Source organism: Nannospalax galili, unplaced genomic scaffold, assembly GCF_000622305.1.
Source record: "Nannospalax galili isolate Female #2095 unplaced genomic scaffold, S.galili_v1.0 scaffold1402, whole genome shotgun sequence".
Taxonomy (NCBI): domain Eukaryota; kingdom Metazoa; phylum Chordata; class Mammalia; order Rodentia; family Spalacidae; genus Nannospalax; species Nannospalax galili.
The window spans coordinates 1,315,246-1,335,168 of record NW_008348453.1 but is presented as its reverse complement, the minus strand read 5'-3'; the positions used below and the strand labels follow the sequence as shown (position 1 = coordinate 1,335,168).

Sequence of the window (19,923 nt, the reverse complement as noted above, 5' to 3'; positions counted from 1 at the left end):
GGGTGGGGGGGGGACTGATGATAGGGAGACAGTAGAATTGGGTGTTCCTTGATCTGAGGTGATACTATGGCCCAAAAGGGAGCTGAACCCCTTCCTTAAAGAAAGCCATGAGGAGCTGATGGAGACAGCTGATCACTGGCCTCTGATAGTTGTTTCTGCTACATACTTATGTGAACACGACACCTTCCAAACATATGTCACGCTCTTGAAATGCAGACTTAAACACGAGGTCCTCAAACTGTTCCCCATTGCCTGTTCCCCATTTCTCCCACCGAGTCATTCTCTGGTATCCCCAGCCCATGGAACTGGCTTTCAACAAAGTGAAATACTGACTTTATTTGTAGCTTGGGGTAAGGGACCGCCCTCTTTTACTCCTAAGAGAATGAACACAGACACCTCATGCATAGGAGACTTGTCCCTGCCTAGCCCTGCCCTCCCTTCCCCCACTAATTCCTCCCCAGCTGCCCCACCACCACCACAGCCTGGCTGCTGTATTTCTCTCCTGACCTGCAAGGCCCCTCCAAGCCCCATCCTAAGCCTCCCCCAAGCACAGACAATCCATCATGCTGTGGGACTGTGACACACACAGATGGGGGAAGGTTCACAGATTTGTCTCACATAGGCAAGAGGGTAAAAATGTCTGTATAAGTTAAAAATCTAAGGACATACTAGAACTCTGGGATTTTGCATTCTAATACTAGTCAAATACCACTAAATGGAATCTCATTTGGCATGGCCCAAGCCTCCATCCCTCACAGATTCTAATAAGCCATTTCCATCAAACACGTCTGACAATACCAAAGTCTAGAATAAGATCAGGGTTCTCTGACTCGGGCCACTACCTGCATCTCTAACCTACGCAGGTCCCTCCTAGACCTGGACATTTGTTTCTCTAACTCTAATATTAACTTGCTTCTAAATAAACCCAGGGCTAATCTTGCTGCTGGATGGTAATGAAGGGAGGCAAAGCAGCTGGCCATCACAGAAAAGGGCTTGCCAGCCTCTCTCCCTCCCTCTTTGCTCATTGCCATAAGGCATGAGTGTGTAGGGTCCTCCGCCCATGCTGGCTGTTAATGACCCTGTGTTTGGCTACATCAGAATGTCTAAGCAGCACATTGTCCTGGAAATAATAAGAGCCATTATGTACTGAGCACTCAGTGTATGTGAGGAGCTGTTCTAAACATTATCTATATATTTATGATCATTTAGTCCTTCACAGCAACTTTGTAGGTTATGTGATTCCCGTTTTACAGGTAGGAATACTAAGACCTGGACATGTTAAGTAATTTGCACAACAAGTAAGCTAAAGGCTCATTACTGCTCTGTTCTATTGCCTCTCCACCTTTGATGTGAAACACATTCAAGTTGAAGCTCAAAGGGGCCCACACAGCTTTTATTCCACTAACAGGTATTTATTATGCTAGGCTGCCCTGACTTGGTTTAAATCACACTCCAAAAACGCAAGGTCAAATGAGAACAATATAGGGTTAGCTGGCACTTAAATGTGAATCATATACCTGAAAATAAAGTACAGGCCTTTCCTGGGCTGCCCTTGCCTCCTCCCCCAAGAGCTTTGTCTTTGCTGCTGTGAGATGGATGCAAAGCTATAAGTCTCAGCCTCAAATGGATTTCAGTGGGAAAAGACAACTCTCATCCGGTGAGCCACGCCAGGCTTATTGGGCTTGATTTCTCCTGAGACTGTGTCACAAGGTGCCATCTTCCCCTCTCAGCTCCAGACTTTGCTAAAGCTCTGGGTCTGCTAGAGCGAATGTACTGGGTGAGTTCTGTGTCTCCCCTTAAAAATACAACTTTCATTTCCTCCAGGTCATCTGCCATCAGAACAGAGTCCACGAAGCAAACTGACGATGAAGTATCTGATCTGCCAGATGGTTCCATGTGTCTACAAAGCCCTGGTATCACTGAACTTCTTCCAGCTTCAACCAGGATCTAGACAGAAACTTTGTTCTAAAACATACACCCAAGGCAGGTCTGTATTTATGGGCTCGACATTTGGAAAAGGGAGAGACTCCACTCTTGGGGTTCCTAGAAGGTTAGGAGAAAAAAGCAAATTTTATATTATTTTTAAGTGATGAAAGCTGTTTAGTACCCCTTGAGTAATCAGAAAAATAATTCTATATTTGAGAAAGGAAATGTTGCCTATCTTTTGAAAGAATCCCCCACTTTTGTGGTCATCAAACTCAAGGCCTAAGCACATTCTTCCTGTCTTGCCTTGAACCTTCATACCTTTGGAATTAGCACAGTCCTACTGTGCAAGAGCGGTAAGGTGGCGGAAACTTCAAAGTCCGGATCATAACTACCACCATCCACGTTTTGAACCCTCAACTAAAACTTACTGAGCCCTTTGATGTGCTTGGCACCAATTCAAGAAATACATACATATATATTAAAAACTAAATGTGATTAAGATAGTAAGAGTCTAATCCATCGGGTAGGGCTGGAATAAGAGGGAACCCCATGCTGGCTATCTAGCAGCTGCCGGGGGTGCCCATTCCTATTACACCCTAGGTTCCCCTAGACCTACACTCATGGTCCTGCCTGGAAAAGACCTAAGAAACTGTTCTTTTTGAAGAAATTTTCCTCCTTGCTCCAAAGAAAGAAATATTGACATACCCCCTATCCTATAGTATGCACTTTGAAGGTAAAAATATATTCAGTTCAACCACAAATGCACAACTGAAATGATACTTTTAAAATGTGTCAGGTGTGTTGGCTGCTACATAGCAATAAATTATTCTTAAGTTTGCAGCTGATCTTTAATTAAGATGGCTAAAAATGGTGAAGAGGAAGACCGCAAAAGTGTTGGACTAGTCAAGTCCAAAAAATGTTACTTTGGTGTTAAAATCATATGGATTTTACAACAAAATGTACCATCACTCCAAATCTCAAGTGTTCATAAAGAGCAGTTGCAAAGTGGGCTCTGATATTTATTATCCAGATACATGTGGTCAACAGGTTAAAAAACAAGAAGACATTAAAAAATATAACTCAATTGAATACACTGTCACTTCAAATCCCAAGTGTTTACAAAGAATATACTTTAATGTGTGCTAATATTTGTTAACCAGATGGAAGTAGTTAATAAGGGTTAAAAATAAGAAATGTATATACTTTTTTTTGTGTGTGTGTGTGTGTGTGTGTGTGTGTACTTTTATTTTTCAGTTCTCTTTTCCCTACCTAATGAGGATAGAGAGTAAGGAAGGAGAACAACTTTTATTTGGATTCAATTGGGGAGTGGTTTTTAAACAAAAAGGGGGGAGGCATCAAATAATCAACCTGGGGCCACTGACCGGAAGGCAGTCCGGGAAAACTTCCCATGGGAAGAGTTCCAGAAGTTGCCTTTACTATAAGTGAGTCCCGCTGTGCTGGCTGCGACCCTTCCACAGTCAGAGGCAACAGCAACTCGCCTCACCCGAAAAGCCAGCAATTCTGCGACTCACCAAGCCCAGACGTGGGAAACATCCCGGGAATATTTTACGAATTTGAAAAGCTGCGGGGCGGGGGGCGGTGTTCCAGGAGGGGTACTGCAAAAGAGCAGCCTCCAAAGTCCTGGTGCCCAGGAGAAAGCCAGGTCCAGATGCGCGCGCACACACGTCCCCCTCTGGTCCCCACGCCCTTCTCCCCCGCCCAGTCCCTCTTGCCCCTCCCTCCCTGAGGCCACCCCGCGTGGGGTCCGGCGTGCACCTCCCGCGGGGTCGCTGTCCCTCGGACATCCTGTCCGCCCCCGACCCTGACGGGGTTCTCAGTGAGACTCCGGGACGTAGGAACGGGGAGGGGAGGGCGGGGGGCGCGGCGGACCTTCCCCGCACCCTCGGGGCAGCGCAGACTTGTCCCGCAGCCTGTAGATCCGCAGAGCGACGGCGGGCCCCGCCGGGGTCCTGGTGCGCTCTGCCCAGGCTGCGTCCCGCGCGCCCTCCCCCTCCATCAATTACCAGCCACCTGGCGCGTGCGACGCGGGGCGACGCGGGGCGGGCGGCCCGGGAAACGGTGGCCGATAGCTTCTGCATGACAATTGACAAGGAAAGGCTCTTCGAGGAGGGAGGCCAGCGGGCCGCTTCTCCGCCGGGTGGCTAGGCATTCCGGCCGAGCGGGCGAAGGCTCGGGAAGAGCGGCCGCCAGAGCCCAGCCGCCGGGCAAGCGCGCTCCAGCGAGCCAAACTGGGCCAGATGGCTCTGCAGCCATCGGGGACCGCCCTGGTCCAGCCCGGCCCCACTTTAGCTGTGCAAACATTTCTTTATCCCAACAAGACAATTAAACCCAGCAGCATGAAAAGGAGTATCCGTGACTGTGTTGGGAGTGAACAACCGGCAACAGCCACACACATCACACGAGTTTCTTGCCCCGTGGGACAGGGGGAGGAGGAAAAAGCTGCGGGAGGGCCGGGAGCAGCTGAGCGCATCCGGCTAGATCTGAGCAGTCAGGACCTGGGCAGCCAGGGCCCAGGCAACCCTCTGACCCTTCTTTCTGGTCATTGGCTGACCCTTCACACTGATCATCTGCTCCAGCTGCACTCCAGAGGTGGAGCCTGGGAACCACCCCCTTCTCCCCGGTCCAGACTAATGTCACTGTCCACCCCAAACCCAGAGCCCTTGGAAAGTAAGCCCCTCAAGTCACTCCCATGGTGTCAGCTGACCTTCAGTCTAGGCTGCAGTTGGCCTAAGTGGACTAAGCTGATTCTTAGGACATAATATCTTCAGTGACACATGCTTGTATATAGACACATCTCAGAGTGCAAAACACCATTTCCAATCAGGGCTTTGGGGACCTGAGGATGACTTTTCAAATACATCAAAGATGAGCACCAAGCAAAACATCTAAGAGTAGATGGGAGATCTCAGGTTTCCTGCCTCCCTGTCAAAGGGCCTGACCACAGGGCACAGCCAAGGGAAAAGGACCAAGCAAAGCCACTGACAGTCAGTGCCCAGTGCCCATTCCTGTGGTGAGCCAGATGGCAGGGCCAGTCACAGCTAGCTCTACATTGGTTCAGAGCTCTCTCAGGCCTAGGGTGAGCATGCGTGCTAACCGGCTCCAATTTGGGGTTAGATAAGCAGACTGCCAAAGCCTGTGTCAGCCAGACAGGATGGCCACAGAGATGACAAAAAAAAAAAAAAAAAAAAAAAAAAAAAAAAAAAAAAAAAAAAACAGGAGATGCACATGACAGGAGCCAGAGGACTGAGAGTAATAGATGTGTGGATTTTAGCACCAGGCAGCATGCAGGACTTACCTTCCCTTTTATTATAAAGCTTCCTTAATGAGGAATGTTTATTTTAAAGGCCCTGGGAAACATATCTATAGACACTTCATATGTAAGACACAACATGGGCTACTCGTAATTGGCCCATAAATTTTAGCATCATTTCCCTGGACAAGGAGCCTTGGGGACTGGTTCAGAGAGTGACAATAAACAGAGTTACCTCAGTCCCCTTCCTGGGGGAATTATGTATCCTCCATGAACAGCTTCTCACAAAACACTTCTCCCATTTTCCAGGGCAAACAAATCAGTCTTGCAGAGCAAAGGCTGCCTTGTCCCACAGAGCACCATACCTACCACCAGGTAACCTGTGACGCCAGGTGGGTGGGCAGGCAAGCAAACTGGAATCATCTACCAGGAAAGAGGACACTTTACCCAGATAGCTATACTTGTGTCTCTTTTTTTTTTTTTTAAGCACATTTAATCACAAAAGAAATCCTGCTTATCAGCACCCAGAGTTAAGGAGCGAACACGTGTGCATTACACCATGTCTGCAGGCCTCTCTTTCAAAGGCCTGTGGACATATCTGCATATGGGTGCAGTGTGTGAGCAGGGGGTGGCTGCCACAGTAAAAACTGTCAGTGTTTCCATTATAAAACTGATTTTCAACAACCTAAAATTCAGTCAGGAAACTTCTACCCAGAGTTAAGGGACACACCCGCATGGTCCCCCACCCACCCACCTATCAACAGACTATACATACTATAATGTTAAATGCTTACTTAAGAGTGTTGTTATATTTAATTAAACATTTTGTACATTTTATGAAAAACTTATTTGTCTGAAGAGAACTGACAAACGAGTCAACCATATCAGAAATTAATTTTAAATTTTAATCATTGAAAAGCCTAAAATATACATGGCTCAATTTGGCTATGTGGGTTTTGTGTCCCCTGCTTTGGCTCTCCTGAACACTTGCTCGCCTCTCTCTGCTTCTCCCCACCCCCACTGCAGCCCCATCTGCCCCTGAGCTCTCTCTCCCTTTGGAAGCAGTCTTGTATACTGTCACTCGATTACCTGAGAAATATTACTTATTTCAAAACGGTTCTGTGGGGAGGACCCAAAAGGCATCTAGTGGGGATAATCAGGCCTTCTAACGGCCCTTAAATATGTATTTACATAAAACAGACCATAAATATTCTGACACACATCGGCATGTGACAGGAGCCAAGAAAGCTGCTACGGACTTTGTCATGGAGCTCTTCAAACCTTCTTTGCAGATCATGTTTCTCCTGCCTTCCAAAAACTCAAAATCAAAAGCACAGATGTTGTTAGTCCAACCCTGCAAAGGCCATTTCACTACCTAAGGTAAGGAAGGAGAAGGGAGCACAAACCCAGGGCCACCACAAAGTGACAGTCTCCTCTTCACTTGGTGCCTTTGTTTCTGGTTAAAGATTAGTCATAAATGCAACTCTAATAGCCTGGGTGTGTGCAAGCATCCTCTACTCCCAGGCCCTCCTATAAGCTTGATGTCTGTGTACAGGAAAAAGAAGAAGACGAAGTACTCAATAAAGGAAGGATATTTTAAACAAAAGGGAAAAGGATTCCAATTTATAGAACATGACAATTTGAAATAAAGAAGTTTCCCCACCCTTCTGATCAGAATCCCATTAATTTCAAGGTCAGAATTCCATTTCACTTTGGGAGACAGACTCATTTAATTTTTCTCCACCCAGGCGTACTCCTGTGTGAGGGATCCATCTCCATGGGGGATGGCACCACCACACAATGCAAACCAGGCAAACAGAAGAGTTATGGCTTTGACACTCAGAGGGGAATGGATAGCCACATCTATGGGTTCTGACTTGACTAACAAGCTTCCGCCTGCTCTGGGAGTCTGACACAGGTTTGGGCTAAAATGATAGCAAAATAGAGACAAGCTGGATGTGTGATGTGAAAAGAAAGGAATCTTGATCTCCAGTGTTACTTTGTAGCCTACTGGCTGTGAGAGGATTTCATTTTCAACTTGTACTTGCAGGAAAAAAGGGGAAAAAGATGGTCACGCCCTAATCCAGAGCAGTTTTAACACAGGTCAGTGTACAGAGAGCCTTCATCATTCAACAAATGAAACTAAAACAAAACACACACATACATACACACACACACACACAAGAAACCCAGACCAACACAAGGCCAAACACCTGTCCAGCAGGTACACCCAAGAAGCAGGATTATAACACAGGGGAGTCAACAGAAAGTGAAAAGGTGACAGCCCAAGTGCCCAAGCCACTCAGTGGTTGTGCTGACATGTAGCAGGCTTCTCCCTGAAGGAGGGAGATCTCTGGCTTACAGACACTGACATAAAAGACACACTGGCAACATATTTCAAAACCAAAGAGCGATGGATTTACAAGGCAGGTTGATTTTATGATGACTTTTATTGAAAAGGTACGCTGGGTTTAGGCAGATGCCTTTTAGCACAGGAAAGTTAACACAGTGCCTAATTCAAGGAGACAGCCTGAGGAAGCAGTGCCGACAGGGGAGAGAGCTGCAATGTCTCTATTACTCTCCTCGGCGTCATAAAGAGAAGAGAAAAAAAAATGGTGCTCCTGTTGGTGGTTATAGAGAGGGCCAGAGCACAAAAAATAAAGAGAGGAAAGCAAGCCTCAGATGTAGTTTTCTTAAGAAAATAAAATGGAGCAAATCTTAGAACAAAAGGTTGGATGGAAAAACACCCTCAGTTCATAAATTCTCACCAGGCTTGAAGAAAACTGCTCTGTCTACCCACAGCCCCAAAGCTTCAGAACACAATTATTTCCTGATTAGCTCACAGCTGAAGATTGCAGAGTTCAGCCATTCTAGTCTGCAAGTTCCAAAGAAAGGGCAAGTTCCAATGCTGAACGAATAGTGCCGGGACCCACCAAGACACTTGGAGAACATGAGAAAAGCCAGCTCATAAGCAGAAATTAAGAACAGTTGTGAATATCAACTATGGGGCAGTCACTCAAGTCAGCCATGTCTAGTCCTAAAACCTAGCTCCAGGATAAGCATCCAGCAAACCTGTCAAATCCCCAGAGAAGCTGGCTTTCCAGCCTTGTGATCTCAAGGAAAACACAGCTGTTTGAAATGGTTTATGGTGACTGACGACACCTTTGTCCTATGAAAAATAACCTGATGGAGGCAAGACAAGGGCTAAGAGTTGTGAAAATAAAATCGTGTGGAGTCTGCGGGCTGTGTGGTACAAGGGAAAAAACTGAAAAAGAATACTGTCATCAGGGAACTGTATGAAGACAGCAAAGAAAGGCGAGTGGACAAGTTTCTTCAGGCCTTCCAATTCCCTAGGAACGCTTTCTAATGAAATGACCTCCACTCCAGGGTGTCTTTGGTACCCTCTTCCCTCCACAGTCCCCAGTGGAGAAGTCAACTGTGCCCAAGACCAAGACCAACTTGCCCCTGGCTACCTTTAGAAAAACATTTCCTATAAGAGCTAGAGACAAGTAAGCATCAGCCAACCACAGCTATCACAAGAGATGCAGTGGGCCCTTCCCACCGCTAAGAGTGTGCACAGTACCTCAGACCTGTTGAACACTACTGCAAGGCAGGGCTTACTGGAGGTGAGCAAAGGCTCCAACCAAAGTACTTACATCTGTCGTTCCGGTCCTCTGGGCTCGAGGAGGCTTCCCGGTCAGAGATGAGGCCAGACACAGCAAAGATTTTCTTCCCAGTGTCATCAACCTTAAGTGAACCGGGGGAGCTGGATGGCAGCTGTGTCCCGAAGTCATATTCTTTGCCATCTGCATCTGAGAAGCGCAGGTGGGGAGACTCTGTGTCATGGCAGTTCTTGAGTCTCTTGGCCGGAGTAAAGGCTGACTGATAGCTCTCCCGGTCCTCAGTAGAAGCAAAGGGACGGAAGGCCCCCACACCACTATGATTCAGCATACTGATGGGGGTGCAATCTAGATTTGGGGGAGCAAACTGAGGGTGGAGGTGTAGTAAGGAAGGGGGAAAATCACGATTGGCAAAAGTGCCTGGCACCCCACCTTGCCGATGGTACATAGAGGCAAAAGTGTAGGAGCCATTGGTGAATGGAATATGCACGTCCTTGTCTACTGAGACAGGTACACCAAAGGGTCGTGGCTGCTGACAAGGGATGGAGGAATCCCTGCTGGCCTCAGCCGTGGATGCCAGGACCATCAGCGCTGGGGATGCCAGAGGGTTGGGAAGGTAGGATGAGTTCTCCATCTTGAAGGCTGCCCGGTGTAAGTCCATTGGAGTCTCTTTCAATGGCCGGTGTCACACAAGAAGCAGTCTTCCCTGGGAGGGAGGCCAACCTGCACCTTGAATCAGGGCGGGGATTATTACTGGGGAATCATGCCCTTCGAAGACCTGCAGAAACAGCAAAGAGAAAAAAAGAGGCGGGGAGGAAAGTCAGGGGGAGGTAAAAAAGGGAAACCCCAAGTGGTTGAAACACCATCCTTCTGGCTTACAGATGCTCGGGCAAGAGACACCACAGGCTTTAGGAGCCAGTGGGCAGCAGCAGCAGACCATTTTCATTCAGGAAAATCAATAGACAACTTACTGTGATGTACGCGTAGCTGACTTTGGTCCCTACACGTTCCGGGTGAAATGCGCCTGAGCCCAGCAAAGAAAAAAAATCATAAAACCTCCAAATACAATATTCCCTGAGCAAATGAGCTTTGGAGGGCCAAGTCACCCAGTAGATTAGATGGGGTCTATATTTTAAAGGGCTTCCACCTGCGAACACTACCAATGGGCAGGCCTGAGGTTCAGAGTCCAGGCTCTCTACCTATTTGATTCTCCATATTTGTGCATCTCTTCATCTCTGTACTTAAAAAGCCCTGTATCACACACATCTAGACCACAAACATCTGCCCGTATTAGTTGGTACAAATTGTACATGTGGCTAGGTCACACGCATTTGCAAATACATACACATATATCTTCATGTATTGTCTCTTTCCAGAAAGAAGGGTCCCATGAACAAATGGCAGCTACGTTATTTTTAATGCACATCCATGTAATCATATCAGCTTCCTACTTCTCTTTTCTGAGAAAGAACAGAACCTTCATCAATAAGATGCGTGGTACCTCTGACAATATTTAAAAACATAATGGGTGCCTTTGGCATATGCTCTCTAGAAATGTCTGTCTTCCAGGGGCAGCAAAGAACGAACTGATAATTTCAGTTACTAATGCACTCACTCTTAAGTAGATTTGTAAACTGCCTTGGATTTGCCATTAACATTTAGAGCAAAATGATAACAAAATTTCCGACTTATTTTGTTCTGCATATTGGCCCAGGCAGAGCTGATGTCCAATAAAGGTCCCCAGAACAAACTGGAGTTCAGAGAGACTCTTTCCAGCTATTCTTATAAATTTAGGTTGTACGTTTTCATAGCCACTGATTCCATTTCTGATATATTGAGTCGGAGTTTGGGGAGGAGAGCTATGGATCAAAAGATAGGATAATGTAAGATGAATAGCAGGACTTGCCAGCTTCAAATCTACACTCTCAGTAGAAACTGAGTGAAACTTAAAGTATGATTCAAACTACCATCTGTTACAAATTATAACCTTTAAATTGAGAGTTTTATCAGAAATAAAAGTGCCCCCCTCCCTTTAGAAAGTCCACCCTATAATGGACTCTTTGGTATTCCCTCAAATAGAGAACTGCAGATGAATCCTCCCCGTTTAATGCAGTGCAGGGAGAGTATTTCCTTCTCCCATCCTGTACCAGACCTGTGCCAGTGGCTGTTATTAATTGGGAAGATGAGTGGACACCATCAGACTGCTTCCTCATTTGGCATCTTTCCTTATAGACATCATTGCTAAATTACCAGATTATGTATCTCACATTAACGGATTTTTCTCTCTTCCAAATTTTAAATAACTTTCCTGTCAAGTTATAGCAGTGCAGGGAATGATCTGCCAAGGACATCCAGTTAGCCTGACAAGTCTGGGAATCCTGTTCTTGGCTGTTTTCAAGTCAGATCAATGGTCTCACAACATGGATGCTCTGAAAGTGAGTCCAGGGCTGTTCCAAGAGTTCTAAGCAGCTCTTCACAAGAAAAATGAATAGCTAGGTGTCTGTCAAACCACAGTACACGAGGCTAGCTAGAGGAAAGGACAGACATCATACCCTGGGATGAGGAAAGGAAAGTCTCTTCCCCAAAATAACTCCCCCCCATTCACTTTCTATCTTTACTTCCTAGATCACCTAATTATGTTAAATGAGTTTCATAAATTAGTGATCTGCCGACAGCACCGGACACTCCAACAGAACACGGTGAATCACTCAAACCTGCTTATTCATTTGAAAACTTCATTATACTGAAAATAAATCAACCATATTTTTCCAGGCCACATCTCTTTTACTCTACCGTGTGGGCGTTGGTCTCTGTGGGGGAGGAGGAGCGTTTTTTTCTTTTCTTTCTTCCCCCTCCTCACATTAACAACTTGTATAGATGAGACTTCAGCAGACCACAGTCATTATGAAAATCTATAGTTAATACACTCCCAATGTCAAAATGTCATGGGTTTAAACACAGAACCCAAAATAAGAAAACTAACTGACCCTCTTAATTAAAAAAATATGGATTGCAAGATAATCAGCTTGATGGAGCATTTGGGTGACTGTAAAGAACCGGGTAAAGGGAAGGTAAGTAACTGTTACTTTTCTGCCTCTATGCTGATTTTTTTTAATTTAGCACTTCGTGCAAATCCAGATTAAAATAACTCCGGCTATTGATCTGAGCAGTGGAATTGACATTAATTTTAGTTCACTTCTCACTTTGCAAAGGGATCAATAGGAAGTAATAACAGCTGACATCCCCGCTGAAAGGAGGAGAAAGAAGGGCTGAAGACAGAAATCGAAAAGCAACCAAATAAATCATCAGCTACTTTTCCACGGCATCAGACAAACTCCAAACAGATTGCAAAAAGTCTTTGTTGAATTAACTAAACAAGGAGGAGGGATCAATCCACGCAGCTAAATAAATTGTCCGGCAGGCAGTGAGGTTGGACAGAGGGACCAACAAATATTGAGTTTTTAAAATTTCAAACCCTTGACGTGATGGGTTTGGTTCAGTTCTGAGAGAGAGAGAGAGAGAGAGAGAGAGAGAGAGAGAGAGAGGAGTTTGTTTCTTAAATCATACACCCGACCGTGGTTTAAAGTGATTACAAAACGTCAGCTAACTGAATAATTAGTGAGGTTACTAATTGCGTGGTTAAACATGCCAGGACCAAGACAAATGAAGAAGCCGGCTTTTGGAACGCTAAATTATCAGAAGCTGGACTGTTGCGTAGCGGTCGGCGCTCTCCAGGGTAAACTAGCCACTTTCCGCACAGAAAAACCGAAAGCCAAAGAGAAAGTCCCAGAAAGTGAGCTATCTCCCACCCTTGTCTGAGGTCGCCGCCTCTTCACCCGCTCCCAGGAAGGTAGTGTGGAAGGAAGCGTGTTGCTGCCGCTGCTGACTGTAGAGAGCCAAACCCACTTGCATTAAACGACTGCCACAAAGCAAGCTCTTTCTCAGAGCCGAGCCCAAACTACGACTCTGCTGGCAATTAAAATGCACACACAACGCTCTCTGCTTATTACAACAGGTGACATTTTTGTGGTCTCTGAACTGTTTCCAAAAGCCATGACTTAAAATAATAGAACAAATTAAACGATATTTTTCCTTTGCATAAATAAACTTTTAAAAAATTAACAGGCAACTTAAAAAGCAAAGAACAATGGGAAATGAGGCCAGAATAGCGGGGGGCGGGGGGTTCTGTGAAGAATGGAGGAATGAATTTTTTTTTTAAAAGTTCACAGACTTGAGAAGAGAATTCCCGCACACTAAATGCCCAGCGGGTATCTGGAAACACCGCCCTAATAGAAATTTTACCGCCATATGCGAGGACTCAGGGAGCACAAGCCAGCACTGCTCCCAGGCCAGGGCTGACGCCTGCAGTTCAGACTCGGCCGGACATCTGTCGCACATTCGAACCTAAAACCCAGGTCCTGGGTGGACATCCGGTGCGAATCCGCCTCATCCGGGCAGATCAGAGAGCACGCGGCAACCGGGATGCTGAGCGTGCGTGCCGGTGCAGGATTCCGCCAAGAAGCGTCTCAACAGGGAGTGGGGGGTCAAAAACTCAGGGAAAACGGGGCACAAGAGAAGGCGAAACCTATATAAACCTGAGGCGAGGCTAAACCAAGCCCACCTCTCGGTGGCCTGATCTCTCCCGCTCTCGGTTGCCTTTGTGCGAGGAATACTTTAGATCTCAACAACCTCCACTCGGAACAGTTTAACTTTGGGGAACCCATGCTCCAGGCCCGGAGGAACCACTAGCCGGAGGGGAAGGGTCGGCACCACGCAGGGCCTCGGGTTGGTGCTGGAAGCCGCCTGCCTTCGACCAAAGTCCAAGGACCTGGAGCCCTGAGCCGCCCCGCCCGGGGTCACCGGGCTGCGGGTGTCCGCGCGCCCCTTCGGTGGGCAGCCACCGACTCCTCCGCTCCGCTCTTCTGCAAAGGCGGGCGGGTGCGGAGCCGCAGGGCAGGGGCGCAGCATAGACCGCCGGCATGGGGAGCAGCAGGTTAGGCTCTGCGGATCGCGCAGCGGCCTCGGGGCCGCAACACCCGCGCGCTCCGAGAACAGGTGTGTCCCGGCTCGCTCCACGCTGGGCCTGTAGGTTTCCAGCGGCAGCGTGCCAGGCCCTCGGCCTTCCCCCACCTCGCCCCGAAGCGAGGTGAGGACTCACGCCACTGGGGCCGGGTGTCCGCTGCCCGGAGGGATCCGAACCGGAAACGCCCGGCGCGCTTTTCCTCGACGCTCCTTCTGCCTCTCCTCCTCTGCGGCTTTACCCTTTGCCGGGAGAGCCCTGGAGACGCACCGGGAGGAGGCCGAGCGAGGCCAGGGCCCCTGCCCGCTCGGCTGCCCCCAGCCCTGCTCGCGGCTTCCTCCCTGCCCGCCCTGCTGTCTCTTTATTTTTCCTTTCTCTCCCCTTGGCCTCCCCAGCCGAGTGCAGAAGAGGCGGGAGGCCAGTCGAGGCTGCCGGGCATCGTGGGGAGGAGAGCACCGGTGCTTCCTTTCCTTTGCTCCTGGCGCAGGGGAGGGAAGCAGACTGGAGACCCGGGGAGACGCAGGCCACCCAGACGGAACCGCGCCCGATCTGGGTGGCCCTGGCCCTAGGCACCCCAGCCACCGATGTGCGTCCAGCTCAGGGCCCAGGCCAGGCCTTGACCGGCCCGGAGGAAGCAGCGCGTTCTTAATGGAAAGAGAGATCATGCCCTCTGCTTTCCAGCACCCCCGAGATCCCGCCACCTCGGGGCTCCCGCACACCCTCGTAGGCCGTGGTCACCCGGGCCTTGAGCCCCGGCAGAGGTTCCCGGAGAGCCAGACGAACCCCGCATCCCTCGGACGGCCTCACCACCGTGGGCGGCCTCGCCGGGGCGGGGGGGGGGCATACGGAAGCTCTCCGCCCAAGTTTGTTGTGCCCTGGAAGAAAAGCCTTTATCTTACAAAACACAAAGGCGAAACGCCCAGGCCGAGCCCTGAAAAGCCCCGCGTTGGGGGCGGAGGGCGGCCGGAGGCTCCGGAGCGCGGTGGCCCGGTCCGGCCCCGGGCGCAGGAGGTAGCTCGGCCCGGGCTGTAGAGCGCCGCGGCAGTGGCCGCAGGACTGCAGCGACCCGCGTGCTCGCTGAAAAGTTTTGTTCTCAAGTCGGAAGAAGAGAAATTGTTACTCAGTTTAAGGCAGGTCGAAGATTTAAAATAACAGGACAAAAAGAGTAACGCGCCCTATTTTACAAGACCGTCCTCCCGCCTTGATCCTTGGAACCAGTGGAAGAGGGGTTCCCGACCCGCCCCCCCGCCCCCAGATCCCAGGAGACCCGCACGGATTGGGCTGCTCTAAGGCCAGTCTAGTCCAGCGGAGCTGGGACTTTACCCGTTACACTTCGAATGGTTCGCCATAGTGGTGGCACCTGCTTTCCAGCGGACAGAGGATTCCCCCCACCCCACCCTATCCCAACAGCCCTCCTTCCACACCCTTCACACCCGCCCCCACAGGAAAAAAAGTAAGCCGAGACTCTGGGGACCCCCAGGTTCCGGAATCTCCCTTCGGGTACTCCACCCGCTCGGCAACGTGCAGTGCGGCTGGGGTCGTTTCTCCACGGATCGCCCCTTTCCTATCCCTCCCGTCGCCTGGGGTTCCCCACTGAGTACCATCCAGCCCCGGCCCCGCCGGAAATCACCGCGGGATGCTTGGGGAGCCAGGCAAGCGGGCATACTCGCGATCGACCCAAACAAAGTGGGAATGGAGCTTATTAAAAGATGGAGAAAAGAAGTCCCGTTCCCTTCTTTGGTTATCCCCCTCACCCTCCCTACTTGTCCAATTCCAACGTCTAGTCCCTCCCCTTTGCACCCCCCAAATAAAACACATTAAGGAAAACTCGAGACGGAAAGTTTGAGTGAGGCAGCGCACGGAGCGCGCCGGGCACAGACAGCCTGGAGGCTCGGTCACCTAGATCTAAGACGGGCGGGTGCAAGTCCCAGCCTCTGCCCGGGTGGATGGGGAGCAACCCGCATCCCTGGGAGACGGATCGGGAAAGTTAGCCAGGTTCCCCAGCAACCCCGCCGCCCTCGCACCCACCCCTCTTGTGTACGCACACGCACCACACCCCTTTCTGAACCCTATACTTGCCGTGGAGATTCCTGGGGAGAATGGTCGCACTTTTCAGGACACCGAGGGAAGGAGGCGGAGAGTGTGGTGCATGAAAAGTCCCGGGTGCGCAGAGCCGGCGGAGGCAGCGGCGGCGGCGGCGGCGGTAGCGGCAGCAGCAGCAGCAGGCGGCTGGCCCCGGGTTTGTGCTCGCGAGCTGCCTGGGATTGCATGTACAGATCAAGAGACTCGGTTGGTGTGAGAGAAGAGCAGTGCTGCCTCTCAGCGCTGGCTCTAATCAGTGAATGAGCCTCCACTCTCCCAGGGACTCGGAGGCGCACACACGCGAACGCGAGCGCGCGCGCGCGCGCACACACACACACACACACACACACACACACACATACACACTCACACACACACACACACACACACATTCTCACACTCACACACATACAGGCACTCTGAGCACTGAATACATTAGGATACTAAGGGACTCTGGGAAATGGAGTCCAGACCCCGGGCACTCCTGCAGAACAGACCTGCCGGCCCTCACCAAAGGGCTGGGTGGTCTTAGGTGACCAGCCCCAGTAGAAAGTACAGAGATTTTTTCCCTTTGTTTACATCTCTCCTCCTTACCCATCACAGGTTTCTGAATGAATGTTTGGTGCTCCATTCTTTCTTGAACCAAAATGACCAAGAGAAAATGGGTAAATTTTTTTAAATTGACATCAGGGCTGCTAACTGACCACCAAACTCCGGCTCCATCATTAACGCTGCCTTTTTCCAGAAAGATCCTACCTGCTGTTTAGTTCTTAGAACGTTTCTTTGGGTCTTTGCCTGTAAGAATAAAATAATAAATGGATATGAATAAACTATGACTTTTAGATTAACACCCAGGTTTGTGAATAAAAATCTTCACTGGTGTTTTGATGTTTATAATACAGTTATTTCTCTTCAAATTTCTTGATTCGTCAAGTATAGAAAGGTAAGTTGGGAAAATGGACCAAGAACTAACATTTTTGAGAACCCTCTAGGAGCCCCATTATGAGACTAAATAAATGCCTTTACATAATTTCATTTAACCCTTAGATTAATTCTGGCAATATGTTGAAAAGGTTTTGTGATTGGCTTCTAGGAACATGGTTAACAAGTCGTCTCTAAGAGCAGGTGGTCCTAGCTCTGAAAGCAAAGCCCAACCGAAATCTAATCCTGGTTTTAGAAGTCCTTTGTTTTGTGGCTCTGTTTCTGAAACCTCAGATTTCTCATCTGGAAAAAAATTCTCTTCCTCTAGGATATATAAGAATAATCCATCCTGCAAAGACCCTCGTAGGATTCCAGTCTAAACCAGAATGAAACCCAATGTTCCATTCTGTTATTACTTCATCATCCTTTTTCCTCGTGTTTAGCATTAAGGTAGTGTCTTTTCGTGCTTAGGTTTATGTGCAGAGCTGGGCGCAGTGGGTTCATACCTGTAATCTCAGCACTCAGGAAGCAGATGCTGGAGGATTGCTGCAAGTTCTAGGCCAGCCTGGTTTACATAGGGAGTTCCAAGCCGCCAAGGCTATGAAAGAGAACCTGTCTCAAACAAATGAACAGTAGAGTTTCTCTGTGGTGTTTGTATTTAAAATTTTTAATTAGCAACTCTTTAAGTAAGTGGTTAATAGGATCTCCTAAAATTCTATGTTTATAACTATTTCTATTCATGGTATTCAAATTGCTTAGGAACTTCTGAGTCTTTATCCATGTTTAGTCATCCATTCACACACCAGCATATTATACTGGACACTATTCTTTTCACTTAGATTGCTCTTTCCTGTTGGATTATAAATGTCATGTGGGCAAGAACTGTTTGTTTTATTCAAGATTATCTCCTCAGTACTTAACAATGCCAATAAACAAGGATATAAAATTAAACAAACATGCCTAGCATGTGCAAGGCCTTAGGTTAAATCACACACACACACACACACACAATTCCTGTTCCTCCATAACTTACCATCTAGTAGAGAACTCAAAGAAAGAGTTAGAAATCAATTTGATGACTGCTATAATTAGGAGGATGACCATATAATTTATTGGTCTGAGAAAAGTTCAATCATAAAAGGGGCACTATTATTAATTATGCTGAGGTGACAAGTGTGAACAGGGGTCATTCTGGGCAAAGCAGGTTGACTGGCCACCATAGGAACACAAAGTATTTTGTTCATTAATTTAGCAAGCGATCATTGAGTCCTCCCCTGCAGTGTGTTGAAGGAATCACAAGCTACTTGATTTCCCTACAAATTGAAGTATGAGGCGTTCAGCATCAAGAGATAGGCAGAAGTGACAAATCACAGCCAGCTTTGTGATTTGTGATACTAAGCTAAGGAGAGTGGACTTTATCCTAGAAATGATGAGAAACCTTTTAGATGGCTTGACATGGAAGGATTTCTCTTTTAAAACAAGTCCTAGTTGCTGGTTGGGCACAATGGAGGTAAGACAAGAGACAGGAAACTAATTAAAAAGACTGTTGTAGGTGACAATTGAGAAGTAGAGGGCCTTAAACTAAGATACTGGGGCTGTAGCAATGGAGAGACAGGAACAGAGATATCTAAAAGGCAGAATCAGCCAGACCTAGCCATTTTACCGTGGGTTATGACAGCAGAAGAAAAACCTTGTATAAATCCTAAATAGGATTCTATTATTAGGCTGGAGAGATGGCTCAACAGTTAAGAGCACTGGTTCCTCTTGTAGAGGACTCGGGTTCCATTCTCAGCACCCACATGGCAACTAACAACCACCAGTAACTCCAGTTCCAGGGGATCTGACACCCTCTTCTGACCTCCTCGGACATTGTATGTTATGGGTGCACTTATGTACATGGGGCAAAACACTCATACACAGAAAATAAAAATAAATAAATAAAATTTTAAATCCTAAATAGGATCCTATTATTTATACCTCAATAGTCTGTAGGTCCTTTTCTGTTTGTTTGTTTGCTTTTGTTTATTGAGATAAGTTTTCACACTGTAGCCCAGGCTGGCCTGGTCAAACTCATGATCCTCCTTGCTTCAATCTACATGTTCTGGAATTACAGGCTTAGGACACTACACCCAGCTTTGTTGTTTGCATTTTAACATTCATCAGTATTAAAAGGCTCCTTCAGCTCAACCAAAAGTCCAGGGCATAATCTTAAGAGTGGACAATATGGATAAGAAGCCCTATGTCAGCTCAGCCATCAAGCCAGATTTTTTTTTTTTGGTCTTTTTGAGACAGGGTCTCCCTGTAGCTCCAGCTGTCCTGGAACTCACTATGTAGGCCAGGCTGGCCTTGAACTCACAGACATCCACCTGCCTCTGCCTCCCAAGTGCTGGGATTTTGCGCCACCACGTCCAGTTAAGCCAGACATTTTTAACTGCTATCAACTGCAGTGTTCTGCACTGGAATGCAAATGCTTAGAAAGCAGAATAGCATGGTGTATAAGGACACTCTCACAAAAAAAAAAAAAAAACTGGAATGCAAAACCACAGCAAAATTGTACAATGCAAAATTGAATATGCGATACCTCACTAATTCACAGGTCACATGTTCAGCAACCTCAGATATCCAAAACACAATGAGGCAGGAAATAAGCAAAACAAACATTACCAAGTCCATGCACTAAAGTTAACACATTTTACTCCTAGGAGAATTCCACAAGTCCTCACCCAGAGCTGATTTACTCTTTCTTAGGTACAATTCTAATAAGCTTGATTATTTGGCTTTCCCATTTACAGATGATTAAGACTGTCAAATTAAAAAGGGGCAGCCGTTAAGAAGAATGAGATAGATTTGGATGGACTGACATGGAAAGAGGCCTATGACACAGTGTCCCATGGGAAGAAAAGTAAGTCAAAGAACAGTATGCATACCATGATTTGGTATTTATGTATACACATGTATTCACACTCATCAACAGACAAAGGCCTGAAGTGATACAGTAAAGTGCTAACAATGAGAAAGTAGATGTGGCTAAGTACATGTCTGAGGAAACAGGAAAGAAGGGAAGACTGGCTCTGTGTACACAT

The 19,923-nt window shown here is 47.7% G+C and overlaps 1 protein-coding gene across 2 annotated transcripts in view; it reads right to left on the bottom strand.

Moving 5' to 3' along the window:
- The window catches only part of Rnf220 (ring finger protein 220), a 255,652-nt gene extending 239,471 nt beyond the window's left edge, over positions 1-16,181 (bottom strand). The window contains exons 1-2 of one of the 2 annotated variants that reach the window (XM_008845413.2): positions 15,917-16,181; positions 8,854-9,595 (exon numbers count right to left, since the gene is read on the bottom strand). In XM_008845413.2, coding sequence (XP_008843635.1) covers positions 8,854-9,478 — 625 coding nt within the window. In that variant the 5' untranslated portion in view covers positions 9,479-9,595; positions 15,917-16,181. The remainder of the gene's footprint in view (positions 1-8,853; positions 9,596-15,916) is intronic. The other variant, XM_008845412.2, reaches the window with a different exon arrangement.
- Between the last annotated feature and the right edge of the window lie 3,742 nt (positions 16,182-19,923).